The 14,923-nt window shown below is 45.2% G+C and overlaps 1 protein-coding gene across 1 annotated transcript in view; it reads right to left on the bottom strand.

The window, feature by feature from the left end:
* Nucleotides 1-14,923, bottom strand: part of Arhgap42 (Rho GTPase activating protein 42) — a 216,040-nt gene that overhangs the window by 53,317 nt on the left and 147,800 nt on the right. Inside the window, exon 5 of the mRNA XM_075966834.1 lies at nt 8,049-8,150. Within this exon, the coding sequence (XP_075822949.1) occupies nt 8,049-8,150 (102 nt within the window). The remainder of the gene's footprint in view (nt 1-8,048; nt 8,151-14,923) is intronic.

Here is a 14,923-nt window from a genome sequence, read left to right as displayed (position 1 = left end):
AAATGGTATAATTGGTTCTCAGCATGAACAATTGACAGTGAATTAATTCAGCCAATGAGAGGGGACAAAGTCTAACAGGAGGGGAAGTGAGCAAGAGAAGGTGATGGGATATGAAGGAAACAGAAGGAGTACAGTTTGAGGGAGGAGGGGGCTAGCAATGGGGCAATAAGGGTTGAGGAGGGCACTATGCATGGGTGGGCAGGACAAGGAGCAATTATATACATGTGTGAGAAGGTCACCCTGGAACCCACTCCTTTATATGTTGAAAAATTAATAAGAAAGAAGAGAGGAAGAGATGAGGGAGGAAGGCAAGGAAGGAAGAGAATGAGGAGCAGGGAATGTAGGCAAAAGTCACCATCATGAAACATAAGAGGTGGAAGAGCTTGGCAAAACTGGCTGCAGAGGAAGCAGGGGAAGTAAGATTGGCAGGTCTTAGATGCTTCATAGGAAATATGGATTCTTCATCAAAGAAGTATTGGCATTTATTAAGCATGAAAGCAATGCACCATTAGGGAAAATCTAGCACAGACAATGTTAGAAAAGCCAAAAACAAAGAACCGAACAACTATTCCACGATCAACCATTCAGTGTTGATCAACCATTCTGTAGTGATCAACCACTTTGTGGCAGACCAACCATTCTGTAGTGATCAACCACTCTGTGGTAGACCAACCATACTGTGGTGATCAACTAACTACTCTGTGGTGATCAAACATTCAGTGGTGGGTCGTGTTCCATCAGGATCAGGGCATCCCCTGACTGCACAGTGCAGCACAGAGCTTCTGAGACAGCTTCCCTGTCTTTCTGGCTTGGTCTCTCCTCTTCTATGCTATTCTCACAGGCACCCTGAAGTGTGACTCTGGTTCTCTAAAAGCATATGGACAACGTTCCTTGCCCTGATCCATTCTCCAACTGCAGTTCAGATTAATGAAAGGCCGAGGGGAACAGGCTCTTAGCGAGCCACTGACAAGGGTGATGTGGCTGCAAAGGCAGCATCAGAGCATGTGGCTTCTAGTCTGCTCAACACAGAAACAAGGGTTTCACTCGGAACCTCTCAAGATGATCATATATCTTTATGTATTTGGCAATATACTTATAAAAAGTCCAGTATTATCAGCAACTCGCTTGGGGTTTAAAGCTGAGAATTCCAAAGTTTAAACTAACATATGTTCAAAATTAGGTAGATTTGAGCCAAAAATTTTCTGGCTATGGAAAATCATTTAGAAACAGTATTATCCAAAATAGAAGGGAAAGTGGGATTCCAGATAAATGTACCACTTTTCCGCTTACTATTGCCTAGCAGAGTGAATCCAGGGGGGGGGGGGCTCTTGAGAGAGAAGGTCTGATTTGTGGCATGTGCTGGTTTCTGTGGTACCAACAACCCCCCCATCGGCCACTTCCAAACCACAAAACCACTATCAGTGAATGCAGAAGTTGGAAGATAAGCAGCAATGGGCTCTCAGCTGCAAGCGTTGGAACCATACGATATCCTGCTCTAGATGCAGCATTCTATGTAGAGACTTTATCATCTTTAAAAGATGCCATCACTGATGGTGCTGCCTAGCACACCAGAAGAATCTAGAATACTGAAACACCTGTTGAGTCCACAGTGGCTGTTCCTAGCTCCCAAGCTGAGCAGAAGCAGCCGTCCTGCAGCCTGGCTGCTCTCTTTTGGAAGGGTTACTAAGGAGACTGCCCATGGTCACCCCAGGGATGTGCTTGAAGGACAATTCCCATAGCAACCAGCGAGAATATCCTATGAGACAGTGGTGGTCTTCAATCCAGCCACCAGACTTCTGAAACAATGCACCCAAGAAATGGGAAGAGAAAAGGCCTGGGAAACTGTCTCCAGTCAGAGGGAACCTATCCCCACACCTTGGCCGGGGCTGCTCAGATGAGCATATCCCTGGCCCTCTACTAAATTTATTCTTATCTCAGGACTAAAGATGGACCTGGTGGGGAGTGTCCACTGGATCTCCTTCTCCCTCTTCCCAATTAATTAATTAATTAATTTAATTAATCTTTCTTGTTTTTTACTACTAATTTGGGCCGTTTTAATTGGCTTCTTGAGGCCAGGTGATTGAGTCTGGCTTCCTGGGCTGGGACTACAAGTGTGATAACACTCTCATTAGGTGATGAAAATGGCCACATGCCTAACCTGCGTGTGAAAGGGCCATGGCCTATGTTCTTGGGATGCTTACAGATGGTCACGTGACTGCCCTCCAGGAAAACGCTGGGCACTGAGTCTCTGGTATCTGAATGTCGCCTTAGGAATGGACAGCTGCGGGAGTGAAACACGCCTGTGCGCCTGCCCTGAGGGACCGACGACCTCTGCACCTGGCTTGCCTGGACTTGGCTCATTTTCTCTCTATCTTATCACTACTCGAATCCCAACCACAAAAGTGTGGTGTCCCACGAGCCTTCCCATACAAACACCACTCTACTGGTAGCCTAGGAGACCCCTGACATAGAGTCTGAGATCATCTCTCTGAAGACGTGGCTGCTGTGTACAATGCCATTCCTCTCAAGGACCCTGCAGTGGAGACTGGGGGAGAGAAGAGAAATAACTGTCTTTGCCAATTTTCAGCTTTAGATGCTCTTAGATATTACTGTACAGTAGAATTTCAGCACAGCAAAAATTCTCTGAGGGAACCGTACGTCAGAACTATGACAGCTCCCTTCTTTCCCACAGACGAGCACCGGATGGAGAAGGGTGTTTCCCACAGGTGAGCACCGGATGGAGAGGGTGTTTCCCACAGGTGAGCACCGGATGGAGAAGGGTGTTTCCCACAGGTGAGCACAGGATGGAGGGGGTGTTTCCCACAGGTGAGCACAGGATGGAGGGGGTGTTTCCCACAGGTGAGCACAGGATGGAGGGGGTGTTTCCCACAGGTGAGCACAGGATGGAGGGGGTGTTTCCCACAGGTGAGCACAGGATGGAGAAGGGTGTTTCCCACAGGTGAGTACAGGATGGAGAGGGTGTTTCCCACAGGTGAGCACCGGATGGAGAAGGGTGTTTCCCACAGGTGAGCACCGGATGGAGAAGGGTGTTTCCGAGCACCGGATGGAGAAGGGTGTTTCCCACAGGTGAGCACAGGATGGAGAAGGGTGTTTCCCACAGGTGAGCACAGGATGGAGAAGGGTGTTCTCCCTCAAGAAGAACCCCCTTGTACTAGAGGCTAACGAGAAAACACTTAAGTCAGGAATAGTGACTCACACCCATAATAACAACATTCAGGAAACTGAGGCAGAAGGATTGCTGTGAGTTCAAAGCCAAGGCACAGGGACACTCTTTAGGAGTGGGACTCTGTCTCAACAGATATAAAATAAAAACAAAAAAAATTGCTTATAATCCTAGTAACAGGTGTTGTCTATTTCTTACGGCTAAGGGGAACGATATGATTTCCAAATTAGCAGTGAACTCTGGTGATGATGATGTCTCCGCAGCAAGCGTGCCCTGTTCCATACATGGCAAAGGGATTATAACAAAGGAGAAGGCACGTTCTGCTTTACGGCCTCTCTAATGCCAATATGCTGTCTTGGCGAGAAGGGGAAGAAGCCTCCAGAACTATTTGCTGGAGCACACCCCCTGCGGGAGAAAATATTTATGGTGGACTCAGAAAAAAAATGAGCAAGTTTAGAGTCGGCGAGGATAAATGAGGAACTAGACAATAATAACAAAACAAAAGTCACAGTTGGATGTGGTGGTACAGGCCTGTAATCCCAGCTGGCAAAGGCATGAGAACTCTTAGGAATTCAAAGCCCACCCTGGGCTACATAGCACATTCTGTCAGGGTTATACAGCAAGAGCCTGTTGAGAAATAAAGGGAGGGACAGAGACAGGAAGGGGGGAAAGAGCAAGAAAGAGAGAGCAAGAGAGAGAGAAAGAGTGAGAGAAAGAGAGAGAGAGAGAACCAGCACGTATGTTTAAAGATTTATTTATCTATTTATTTATGTATGTGCCTGCATGAACTTATGGTTCAGCACATGCATGCAGCAGGAAAGTCGCAGGGTGTTGGATTCCCTGGGATTGGAGGTGCAAACAGTAGTGGAAACCAAGCCTAAGTCCTCGACAAGAGCAGTGGTTGCTCTTAGCTATCGTGCCAGCTAACCGGCCCCAGAAGTCAATGTGGACTGATCGAAGGGTTGGTTACTAAATGTCTGGTCTGGCATGAAGTATAAGGACAATTAAAGTAGAAATGATGAGTGCATGCAGACCACATCCTACAGACAAGGCAGAGATCTGGAAGGACCCACGCTGTGTAGCAAAAATATTTGTGCAAGGACAAACTGTATCATATGAGATTAGATGGTGGGCCTGGTTGCATGTAAGATATGTAAGGTGACTTTATGTATGTATGTATGTGTTTGTTTGTTTATTTATTTATGGTCATAGCAAAAGTAGCTGGTGCACTTCCACATAACAATGGGGAATTGAAAGATATGGGATGGCTGGAAAACAAAGAAAAAAAACAAGTATAAATTTTATTCACCCAAGAAACAACACCAGCATGAACAGGTCACTGAAGAAACGAAGAGAACTTTTAGGAAGAGCTTCATACCACTTAGGAATGTCTGGCTGTCCTGGGAACTCTCAGCAGTGCAAATGCCCAGGCATAGTAGGATCATGGGCTTGGAAACAATTGGTATACACAGTATGTGTACCTGTGCCATCACTACCGGCCTTTAGATTGTAGGTGATAGGGATGCAAATACAGGTCCTCATGTTTCCACAGCAAACACGTTGCCCTCTGAGCCTCTCTCGGGTTCCAAATACACAAACAATTCTGGTAGCCATATAATTTTGAGACTCACTATGTGGTTTAGATATTCTTTTGTACCAGACATATGTCTGTAACTGTTGATAGTTTAGGTATTTGGTCTCTATAAGAGTTATAAACTCCATAAGTTCATCTCTGATCATTTCTGCAGATCAAACTCTTAGGAGTAAAAATTATGTCAATTACCTGGTACATTAAAATCTGTGAAATAAACAATGAAGCTACACCAAGAATATTCAGAATTTAATGTTGAATGAAGAAAATAGAAGTATGACCACAGACTGGGCAGGTGGATGTGGGTGTGTGGTGGTACCATCAAGTTCAACATTTGGGAGGCGGAGGCAGGTGGATCTTTGTGAGTTTTAGGATACTTAGTGAGATCCCATTAAAAGGAGGGAAGGAAGCAAAGAAGGAAGGGAGGGAAGGAAGGAGGGAGGGATGGAGGGAAGGAAGGAAGGAAGGAAGGAAGGAAGGAAGGAAGGAAGGAAGGAAGGAAGGAAGGAAGGAAGGAAGGAAGGAAAAATTCTCATGTCTGCTAACAACAGATTTTTCTTATAATGGAAACATCTTATTAGTCTGCCTTGTTTAGCCCCTGGGACATGAAAACAGTATGAGGGTTTACACGTCTTCTTTGATCATTCACTCTTGTGTCCATAGCTGGTTTTTCACTGATTTGCAAGTATTTCTTATATATAAGAGTTAGAAACCCCTGTGTTGTTTTGTATAAACTCCCTAATACTTTGCCGTTTAATTTGGTTTAATGTTTTCCAAACTCAAATATATTTTATAAATTCCTGATCTTCTGCCTTGTCTTCACAATGTCTTCCTTTTGTTTCATCTCGGAAAAGATTCATTCATTTAGATATCAAATGGTATTTTTTTTTCCAGCCAAAGTTAAGCCTCTGGTCTTAATGGGTCTGGCTCTAATTTTCTCAATATTTACCTCAATGGTCTTTTTAGTTGGTGACTTTGGAATTCTGTCATTACAAACTGGCCTTTTCATGCAGCGCAAGCCCCTGACTTTCTGAGGAAAATGAATAAGGAGGCAGCTGTGCAGGTGAGAAGGCATATGGAGGTCCTTCGAGAGCTAAGAAGCCCAGTTCTGCCCTGGGAAGAAGCAGGTGATGCCGCTGGAAGGAAGCCATGTGTCAGAACTAGACACAAGGGGATGACTTCTCTCTAGAGCAGGTCTGACTGCTGGAGGAGCAGCAGGAGAGGCTCCTCGCCGTGCTCCCACCACTCCAGCCACGCTCCACTGAAGAGCAGCTTTAGTACAGCTTCAGGTGAGCTGCGCTGGGGCAGTGCTCCCTGATAGCACCTGTCACACCTATCGGAAGGGATATGGGATGACACGGCCAACACAGGATCTCCTCCAATCACCAGTTAGACACAGAAGTCCAGCAAACACCCTGCTTTTCTCAAGTCCAACGCACCTAGGGCCACTAGCAAGGACAATGTTAATACCAAGCTAAGCAAGTGGTCAGAGAGAATGAAAAAAAGAAACTGTAAAAAATGGGAATCAAGGAACGTTTACAGCTTCCTGGAGAGGGTGTAGGTGTTCTCACTAAGCACAGTCCTTATATGTGAAGATTCTGAACTTTTAGATCATGCTCACTGCCATGGCAGACCCTTGTGATAGTTCTCTGTTGACAATTACGAAGGGCTTCAGCTGTATGCCTACATCTATGTCCATAGTACAAACATTTCTCTCCAAAGTTTATTCTATTGCAATGGACAATGGGGGGTTAAAATATTTGTAATACACACATAATCCTAAATTACAGCAGGCAGTGCCGAGTCTTTATCGCATTAGACGTGGCCGAGACATTTAAGAGCCGTTCCAGTTCTGTGTAGTGGCAGGGGTCTCCCATTGCACTTTGGTCACAAGCTCCCCACCAGTGCACAACTATATAGTGAATTGCTTTCATTTCATTGTGCTAGCAGTAGAAGGCAAAGATTTAAATGAACTCCTATAAAATACCAAGTTAAACAAATTTCCTAATATTAAAAAATTATTATTATTTGTATGTTTAATTTTCTGTAAGTGTATGTATGATGATATGAGCACGTATACATCATGTGTGCGCAGTACCCACAGAGACCGGCAGAAGGTGTCAGAATCCCTGAACTAGACTAGAGTTAGATGTGATTGTGAGCTGCCTGACGGGTGCTGGGAACTGAATCCAGACCCTTGGCAAGGGTCACGACAACCGCTGAGTCGGATCTCAGGGCCCTAATCAGTTTTAAATGAAACTGGATGTCCTCAAAGAAAATGTGAGCATGGTGGAGCAAAAGGACATTCCTGGTCCTTTGCTGACAGTGTCTCTCTTTGTAAGCCTCTACGTTGTCAAGCAGACATTCTGCCTAGACTGAGAAGAAAGTGGATTAGGAGGAGGGAGGAGAGAAGAGGACCAGGTTGCACTTGAAAAGCAGTTCAGGAAGGGAGGCAGCTTTCCTGGGAGAGGGCTTGGGTGACGTTTGGAAAGGTTTTCCACTATGGTGCCTGCAAACATGGGAAAGAGGCTACGGCAGACAGCCTCACCAACAGACTCTGGGGTCCTGAGCTGGTGGACGCCTCAACACCTCTCCTGAACTGACAGCGCACTGCGCTTCACACATGGGGCTCCAGGGGTGCACCTCACAGTTTTAGTGCCCTAAGATGCCAATGGCAACAGAATTGGAACTTTTTTTTCTAACCAAACTCCTTCTTACTGAAACGGGTGCTACAAAGCTTCCGTCCTTCTTCAGGACTGCCTTGACTGCTCCAGCCTGGGCTGCCCTATCTATTCTATCTACACTCATCACATTACAAACGGCAGAACAAAATCTATCATTATTTCAGAAGAGGGGAAGACAGAGTTTGCTAGCAGCCATACAGCAGTAAAAAGCTCTAAAACAAACTGATGTATAGCTATGAAGACTTCAGAATATGCAGTTTTTCCCACTGCTGGAAAAAAAAGCCTTAAAAAGTCATGCCACCCACATTTCAACTTTAGTTTCCTGACTGCTGGATGAACTTGATTGATTCTATCTCTTCAAGTGACATCCAAGAAGAAAAATAAAGACAATCTTGTTTTAAGCTTCTGTTGTGGAAGGAAACAATTATCTTAGACATAAAAACCCATCAGCACTAACTGCCACACAGTGTAGTCGCCCAACCATGCTATGCATCGCTACTATCATTTATCATTTAAAAAGAAGCAGCGGGTGCTTGGGCTACCTCCATGCTGGGCTTCCCACGTCACAGGACTGAGGACACACACTTACCTCTTGCAAATGAGACTCCTTCTTCTTGGCGGACAAATTTAAGTGCTTGTCCAGAATGGAGTAGTACTTTTCGCTCTCCTTGTCAAACTTCTTCTTTCCATCCTAGGGACAGGAATTCCAACAAAATCAGTCAGGTCAGAGCATCAAAAGACCGTCATGGTCTCCAGTCTCACCAAGAGTCCCACCTAGTGAGGTCAGAACCTTAACAGACAAGGAAGAAGGAAGTGAAACACCATTAGGTATGCATTCTCCTCTAGAAGTGGCTTCCCATCCCTTGGGTCCCAGGAACTGTACATTGAGAAACAAAGTGTGGCCAGAGCAGAAAAGTCACAAAAGCCTGTAACCAGCTCCAGGAAGGTTCTGTCATCCGGCATGCCTAAAGTGTTGCCAAGATGAAGATTTCTAAATTCTTAAAGACGGTTTTGGCAACTCAGATCAGTTAAGACATAACCCACATAGCTCTTCACAGAGTTCCACTATCCCCAGCTAGGAGAACACGTGTAACTCTTCACTTCCCTTTCCTTGTCCTCCCATCCCATCTCTGTTCTCTTTTCCTTTCCTCCCCTTGCTTCTCTGTCTTTTCTCTTCCCTTTCTTGTCACCCACCCATTCACCCTTGGTCCTGTTACAGACTGGAACTTGTTATGAAAACCAGAATGACCTGATGCAATTTGCAGCCACCCCCTGTCAATGCCCACAGTGCAGCTGACTGACTGACATTCACTAAGAAAGAGATCGGTGGTCAGTGAATGAATTCACCTTCAGACCAAACTAGAAAGAAAAATTCCCCCAGTGTAGTATGGGCGGTGGGAGTGGAGGATGGGCAGGAACAAGGGTGCCACGTGCAGCCAACTTCTGATATTTATCAAATATCTATATTCTATTTCCTGGAGGTGATTCTGATATTTATCATTTTCTTTTTACTAAAATGTTTTCTTTTTCTTTCCCTTTCTTCTTGGTGATGGTGGAACTGTAAACAGGCTGACCTGTCATGAAGTAAGATTCTTGCTTACATGGAGGTGTCAATGTAGGAAACACTGACGTGAAGGGACACATCGGGGCACAGCATCACCAGACACTGCGCACAGGGAAGCCTGCTCTGTTTGTGAGTTCATGTGAAACAGCTCCATGCATAAACTGCCTTGGCCACTTCAATGTTTCCCAAGCTGCAGCCTTGACCAGGTAAAGCAGAGGCAAGTGTTTCACAGTTCTCTGGCTTCCTTCACCTGCAGAGTCTAGACTCTCTGAAACAGAAGTTCTGCAGTGAGTGTGAACAAGGCCTTCTTCAGCCCATGCGTAAAGTCACGGAGAAGTGAGGTTGGCTGCTTGCTGGGGATGCCTCTGGACCTATCCCCAAGTGCAGAATTTGCAAGTGAGCAGGTAGCAGAGTGGACTGGGAGGAGTGAGTACAGTTCTGCTTGGTCACCTGAGCTGAGCTTTAGATCACTTTTAAGCACTGATATATACACTAAGTATCTGCACAGTGCAATATTCCACCTGTGAAGATGGGAGGAAAAGGCCAAGACCAGAAAGGTGTGGAGGCACAGGCCTGGAATTCCAGCACTTGGGAGCCAGGCACCAAGGCCAGCGTGAGTCATAAGGCAAGAATCTGGCTCCAAAAAGTAAATCAAATAACACAATCTCTAAGAATATTTATGCCTCAGGAGAACTTATAATGTTGCCATAAGAAACACAGGGAAAAAACTAATATTATTTCATCAAAGAAAAGGATATGAGAAATACATCCCTCCTGAGAGACGCAGCCCAAGGGTGTGAATGGAAGGGGTTGCTGTGGTCATAGCCCACACTTCCACTCCTGAAGTGGTCACCTGGCTGAATGTGTCCCCTTTCTGTCCTATTCTTGGTGGATATTACTGTTTAATCTGCCACGTTATGCCTGCAACCGCCCTGCCCATCCTATTCTCCTTATAATGCCCCCTTCTCCTCCCATCTCCATTTCAGTTCCTTGTTCTTGCTCAGCCCTTTCTCTATCATTCATGGAATTTTCAAGTTGGGCCTATGTTCATCTAGTTCAGTCTTAAACTACACGAATGCTTTATAAATGATGACTTCTGCGGTCATGTTCAGCGTTCTGGTGGAGAAGTGGTTCATGTCCATACCCATCGGCCTTGAAACCGAAGAGCAAATGAGTGGGAAAGTTCCTGGACATTCCCTCCTGGACATACAGCAGCTTCCACTGATGTTTCTGCAAGGCTGACTAACGGACTACATGATCAGTCATCAAAGAGGACTTGGAACCCAAGTATCTTAGGTCATAGTCCACCTAATACCATTCATCACATTCTTCTGTGAACTCATATCTTTGTGAGCTTTAGGTAAGGACGTTGGCATGTATGAGCAGACACATGGCCTCCCCCAGACAAATGCCTAGGAATCCCATCAGATGGCATCTTAGGCCATAACAAAGATTTTCTCACTTTATCTTCTCCTACCTACTTGGTGCTTCTACCTTAATTTATGGCTTTCTTTGTTTTATTGCTACAAAAACTTCATTGGACTATTACTATATTGAAAAATGAAAATTTTTAGACACCTCAATCAGGATTCCTTAGCCATGGTCAGTCATGTCTGGCTCCAGAATAAATTCTTTCCATATCCTCTATTGGGGAAGATTTCTGCTTTCATATTGGCATGAGGGAACAGTAGATATGTAATGAGCAAATAACATTATTTTTTTGTATTGGTGGACACCACAATTGGTTAGAGAACAGATCCTCTAACTGTTCAATCAACTGTTACACAAGACGCAGGAGGACATTCTGCAAATGACCTGGAACTGTTTAACTCAGCCCTGAGGATGCCTAATGTCTGTGGATGAGCAGCTGCATGGAGAACGGCTATTGGCTGATTCCTTCCATCGGACAAAGGGGCTCACAGTCTCCCTGGGCATTGAAGGGGAAGGAAATGGGTTCAGGAAAGGAGCTCAGCTGCTGCGGGGGGAGGGGGGGACACTAGAATCTTTGTTTTCACTCAGTGACTGGTGACATTTTTGGAAATGTTAGTTTGATGTCATTACATCAGCATATCTGGCAACACAAAGATCAATCCTAGAACCACTTCTTCAATTCTTATTCAAACCGTGGCCCAAGAGCTGGATAAAAGACCAGACCACATAAAGGAGGCTCTAACATAGGAAGTGAGTCCTAGAAAACAAAACACAGTAGCTCTCCTCTGTGCAATCGACGTCCGCCTACGAGCTATGATTCACCGTTATGTAGTGTGGGTCTTTCAGGACTGACAAGGATGACCCCAGAAACGACTTCTTGGGTCTGGGGTGACTAGTTGAAGTGAACATCAAATGAAGAATTTTCTCTGAAACCACTGCTGCAGAGGAAGGGAGAATTGATCACAACACTTTATATGTAATCAAATGATCACTGTCTTCTTAGTGTTATGGCAAGATTAAAAAAAACCTACCTATTTATTATTAGGACATACAGTTTACAAGGTTCCTTGGCCCAAGGCATCATCCCAGGCAGAGGCCCTCTCAGTCGAGAGCATCAGTGTACCTTACACAATAATATGTTTCCAAAGGGTAGATGTCTCAGTGGTTGCCAATCATCAAGCCATTACCCACCAACTCCCTCATCTCAGTCTGTCAACACATACTCCTGAAAGGCTTCTTCCAGAGTAGTTGCCCCTTCCTAATTATATCAGGATGAGTAAATGATATTCACTGGAACAAAGCAATCTCATAATTGGCCGTATAATGGTATCCTATACGTGGGACAGAAGAATAAGCAAATAGATGTAGACAGTACAGACATGGTCTCCACATACAGAATAGAAAACCCAAAATGTAATAAGGATTGGAAGAAATGCTCAAGCTTATTAAGAGAGAAAAACAAATGAATCCTCAAGCTGTTTATATTAGAACTATTAGAAACTGACAAACATTAGAGAATTGAATGACATTGGCTGGCAAGAGTGATCAGTGGATAATGGTACTCGCTGCCAAGCCTGATGACCCAGGTTTGATCCCTAGGACCCACATGGTAGAAGGGAAGAGCTAACACTGTCCACTTGTTCTCTGACAACCTACACACTCTGTAGCATGCATGCCCCCCCCCACACACACACATACACAAAGAAAAATGTTAAGAAATGTGAATGCTAACATATAGAAGCACAGACGGAGATCCGGGGCTCTGGTTTCCTCCTTCTGGGACTGTATAGGCACAACAATTTTAGAGGATAGAGTTGTCCTATCCGTCCCAGACAGACATGGCTCAAAAATAAGCTCTGGGTGATTTTTTTAAGGTCATGCTGACTTCTTTCTCATGAGCTTAGCCTTCATACCTCACTAATTTGAGCCATTTCCCCATGTTTATATTTGTGTGGTACACATATACATGCACACATACCCATGCATATGTGCATACTTACATGTGCATGTGCATGGAGGCCACAGGTTGACTTTGAGTGTCTACCTTGACAGCTTTCCATCTCATTCACTGGAGCGGAGTCCTTCACTTCAGCCCAGAGCTCACTGACAGCTTGCTCTGGGGATGCCTGCTCTGCCTTTCCAGTGCTGGAATTACTGTGGTTCTTGCACCCCTGGCCATTTGCCTGGCTTTTGCAGATCTGAGCTCCAGTACCCGCCCTTACACACTCACTATTACACAGTGAGCACTTTAGCCAGCCCACTATCTCCACACCTAATCTTGGTTCCTTTACCGTGTCATTTTACAGCTGCTACCTATACTCTGAGATGACCAAGACCAGAAGAACTAAGGAACAAATCTTCCTTAGAGTGGGTGGAGAACAATCTGCCTATCCTATGAGCAGATATTATCAGAGAATCATCAGAACAAGGTCAGGGGTCACCAGGAGAATTGTGGGAAATCTTCATCAAGCCTGTGTGGTCCCAAAGCCCAGGCTGTTTGCACAGAAAAAATGCAGCAAATAAACCGCAGAAGCTTCTTTTTCGTCTGGAAGAATGTGGGGTGGTGTTGGGTCAGAAGAAGAATGAGAGAGAGCACAAAGAGGCAAGAGAGAAGAGATCAAAAGAAAAGGGAGGGACGAAAAAGGATGAGTGGCAGAGATGGCCATGGGGCCAGAAGCTGCTGCAGCTCCAGGCACAGGAATGCTGCAAAGAGGGCAGGTACCCGTCTCCCACCTCTGCTTGGTCTGTGTGAGTCTGCAGTCACGACAATGGGAATGGGCAACGTTATGAATAAAATTACGGTTGTGTAACTCTGCATCCCAGCAGGATATTTGGAAAATAACTCTGGGCTACTGAGTTCTCAGATGTCTTAATTAGTCACCCAAACTCTTTTTCACACTAAGCATTAAAATTTCCCTTCGTTTGCAAATGGCTAAATTGGGTAAACCTGGAGCAACAAAATAATCTGATAAAGGTTAACTAGAATACTTGGGACAGGAACTGTGTGTGCCTGGACTCAGGAGGTATTCTCCTTTAGTCTCCAGTGAAAAGCAATAGCAGGTAGAAGTTCAAATTTTCAACTGTATTACTTCTAAAGCTGTTTCAGGTAAAATCTCCTAAAAACAGAGGCTTGGAGGAAAGTTCCTGCTAAAACATGTGGTGTGTGTGTGTGTGTGTGTGTGTGTGTGTGTGTGTGTGTGTGTGTGTACACGTGCGCGCACATGTGCGTGCTTGTGTTTTTGTAGTGTATGTGTGTGTGATGCAATCCTTAGGCAGCAAAATGGAGGGGAAATGGCTGTAAAAGCAGAAAGGCTAGCCCGCACAAGGGTCAATGACCAAGGTAGCCACTGAAGTACGAAAAAGCAATTGTTATGATTATGCTAGCCTGCCCTGTCACCTGGGTACCCTGTTTCTTTACGAGACAAGCTCCACCTACTCCCTATCTCCCTCTTCTAGTTGAGGCAAGCTGATCTGCTGCCTCCTCTCTTCCTTTTTCTCTCTCTGTCTTTTCTTCTTCTGAAGAGGCAGCCTCTGCCTTCTCTTCCCACTGTTTCCTCTCTCTGCCCCTCTATCTTCCTCTCTCTTCTCCATATCCCGTTACCCTTACACACTCAGAATACCCACTAAATAAACTCTATACCCAAGCTGTCTTTGCATGGCACATCTGTCTGTCTCCCACCCTTCACGGCCTCTTTCACCCACAGTGGGACCTGCCAGGGTCACCTGTGTAGCCATAATTGTAACAGTAACCACGTGCTCAACAACACAACCCATCTCCTCTCGCACCCTCAGAAGCCATCACACCCTGGTGCATAGCAAGGGAGGGAACTCAAGTGTCTAGTTGTTTCCTATTAATCCGATTTTGTCTTGAGTGTCAGGAAGCCTACTGCAGTTCAGATGCTCACAGCACCGGCTCCTGGAGCTGTAGAGAAACCAGGGCAACAGTGTGATGGCCAGTCTAGAGGGCAAGAGGGGACATTGATAGTTAGGTCCCTCACTCAAAACCTGTGGTTCACAAAAGGTACACGTGGAAGGTACAAGTGGAGAGATCCAGAAGCAAGGGCTCCTCAGGAAGCCAGACCTAAGGGATAAACTGGGCCTGGCACCAAAACGCATAAGGCATTTGCTAGATATTATCTTGATGACTTCACAATAACTTGAAAATTGCTCTTCAAATGACCTGCAAGCCTGTTTACAACCTTCCCTTGAGTTCGTCTGTATGCTTTCTCATCACGGGCCATCTGAAAATATTTATAGATAGAAAATTATATTATCAGGATTCCCACTCTAGAGGTCCCTGCTAATGAACTGCTAAGTTCAGCAGAGTGGTGGAGTCTCCACTAAAACACAGGGCTAACAAGATTGAAGGGGCTTCTTAGCTTCCATATTTAAAGGAAAGGAGAGGGGGGAGGCAGCAATGATCCTCTGGGCATGGTGCCCCCTCAGTATCAGCTTGTGCAATCAACAGC

This window comes from Microtus pennsylvanicus, chromosome 3 (assembly GCF_037038515.1).
Source record: "Microtus pennsylvanicus isolate mMicPen1 chromosome 3, mMicPen1.hap1, whole genome shotgun sequence".
In the NCBI taxonomy this organism is placed as follows: Eukaryota; Metazoa; Chordata; class Mammalia; order Rodentia; family Cricetidae; genus Microtus; species Microtus pennsylvanicus.
The sequence above is the reverse complement of the archived record's forward strand: the minus strand, read 5'-3'. Positions and strand labels throughout refer to the sequence as shown.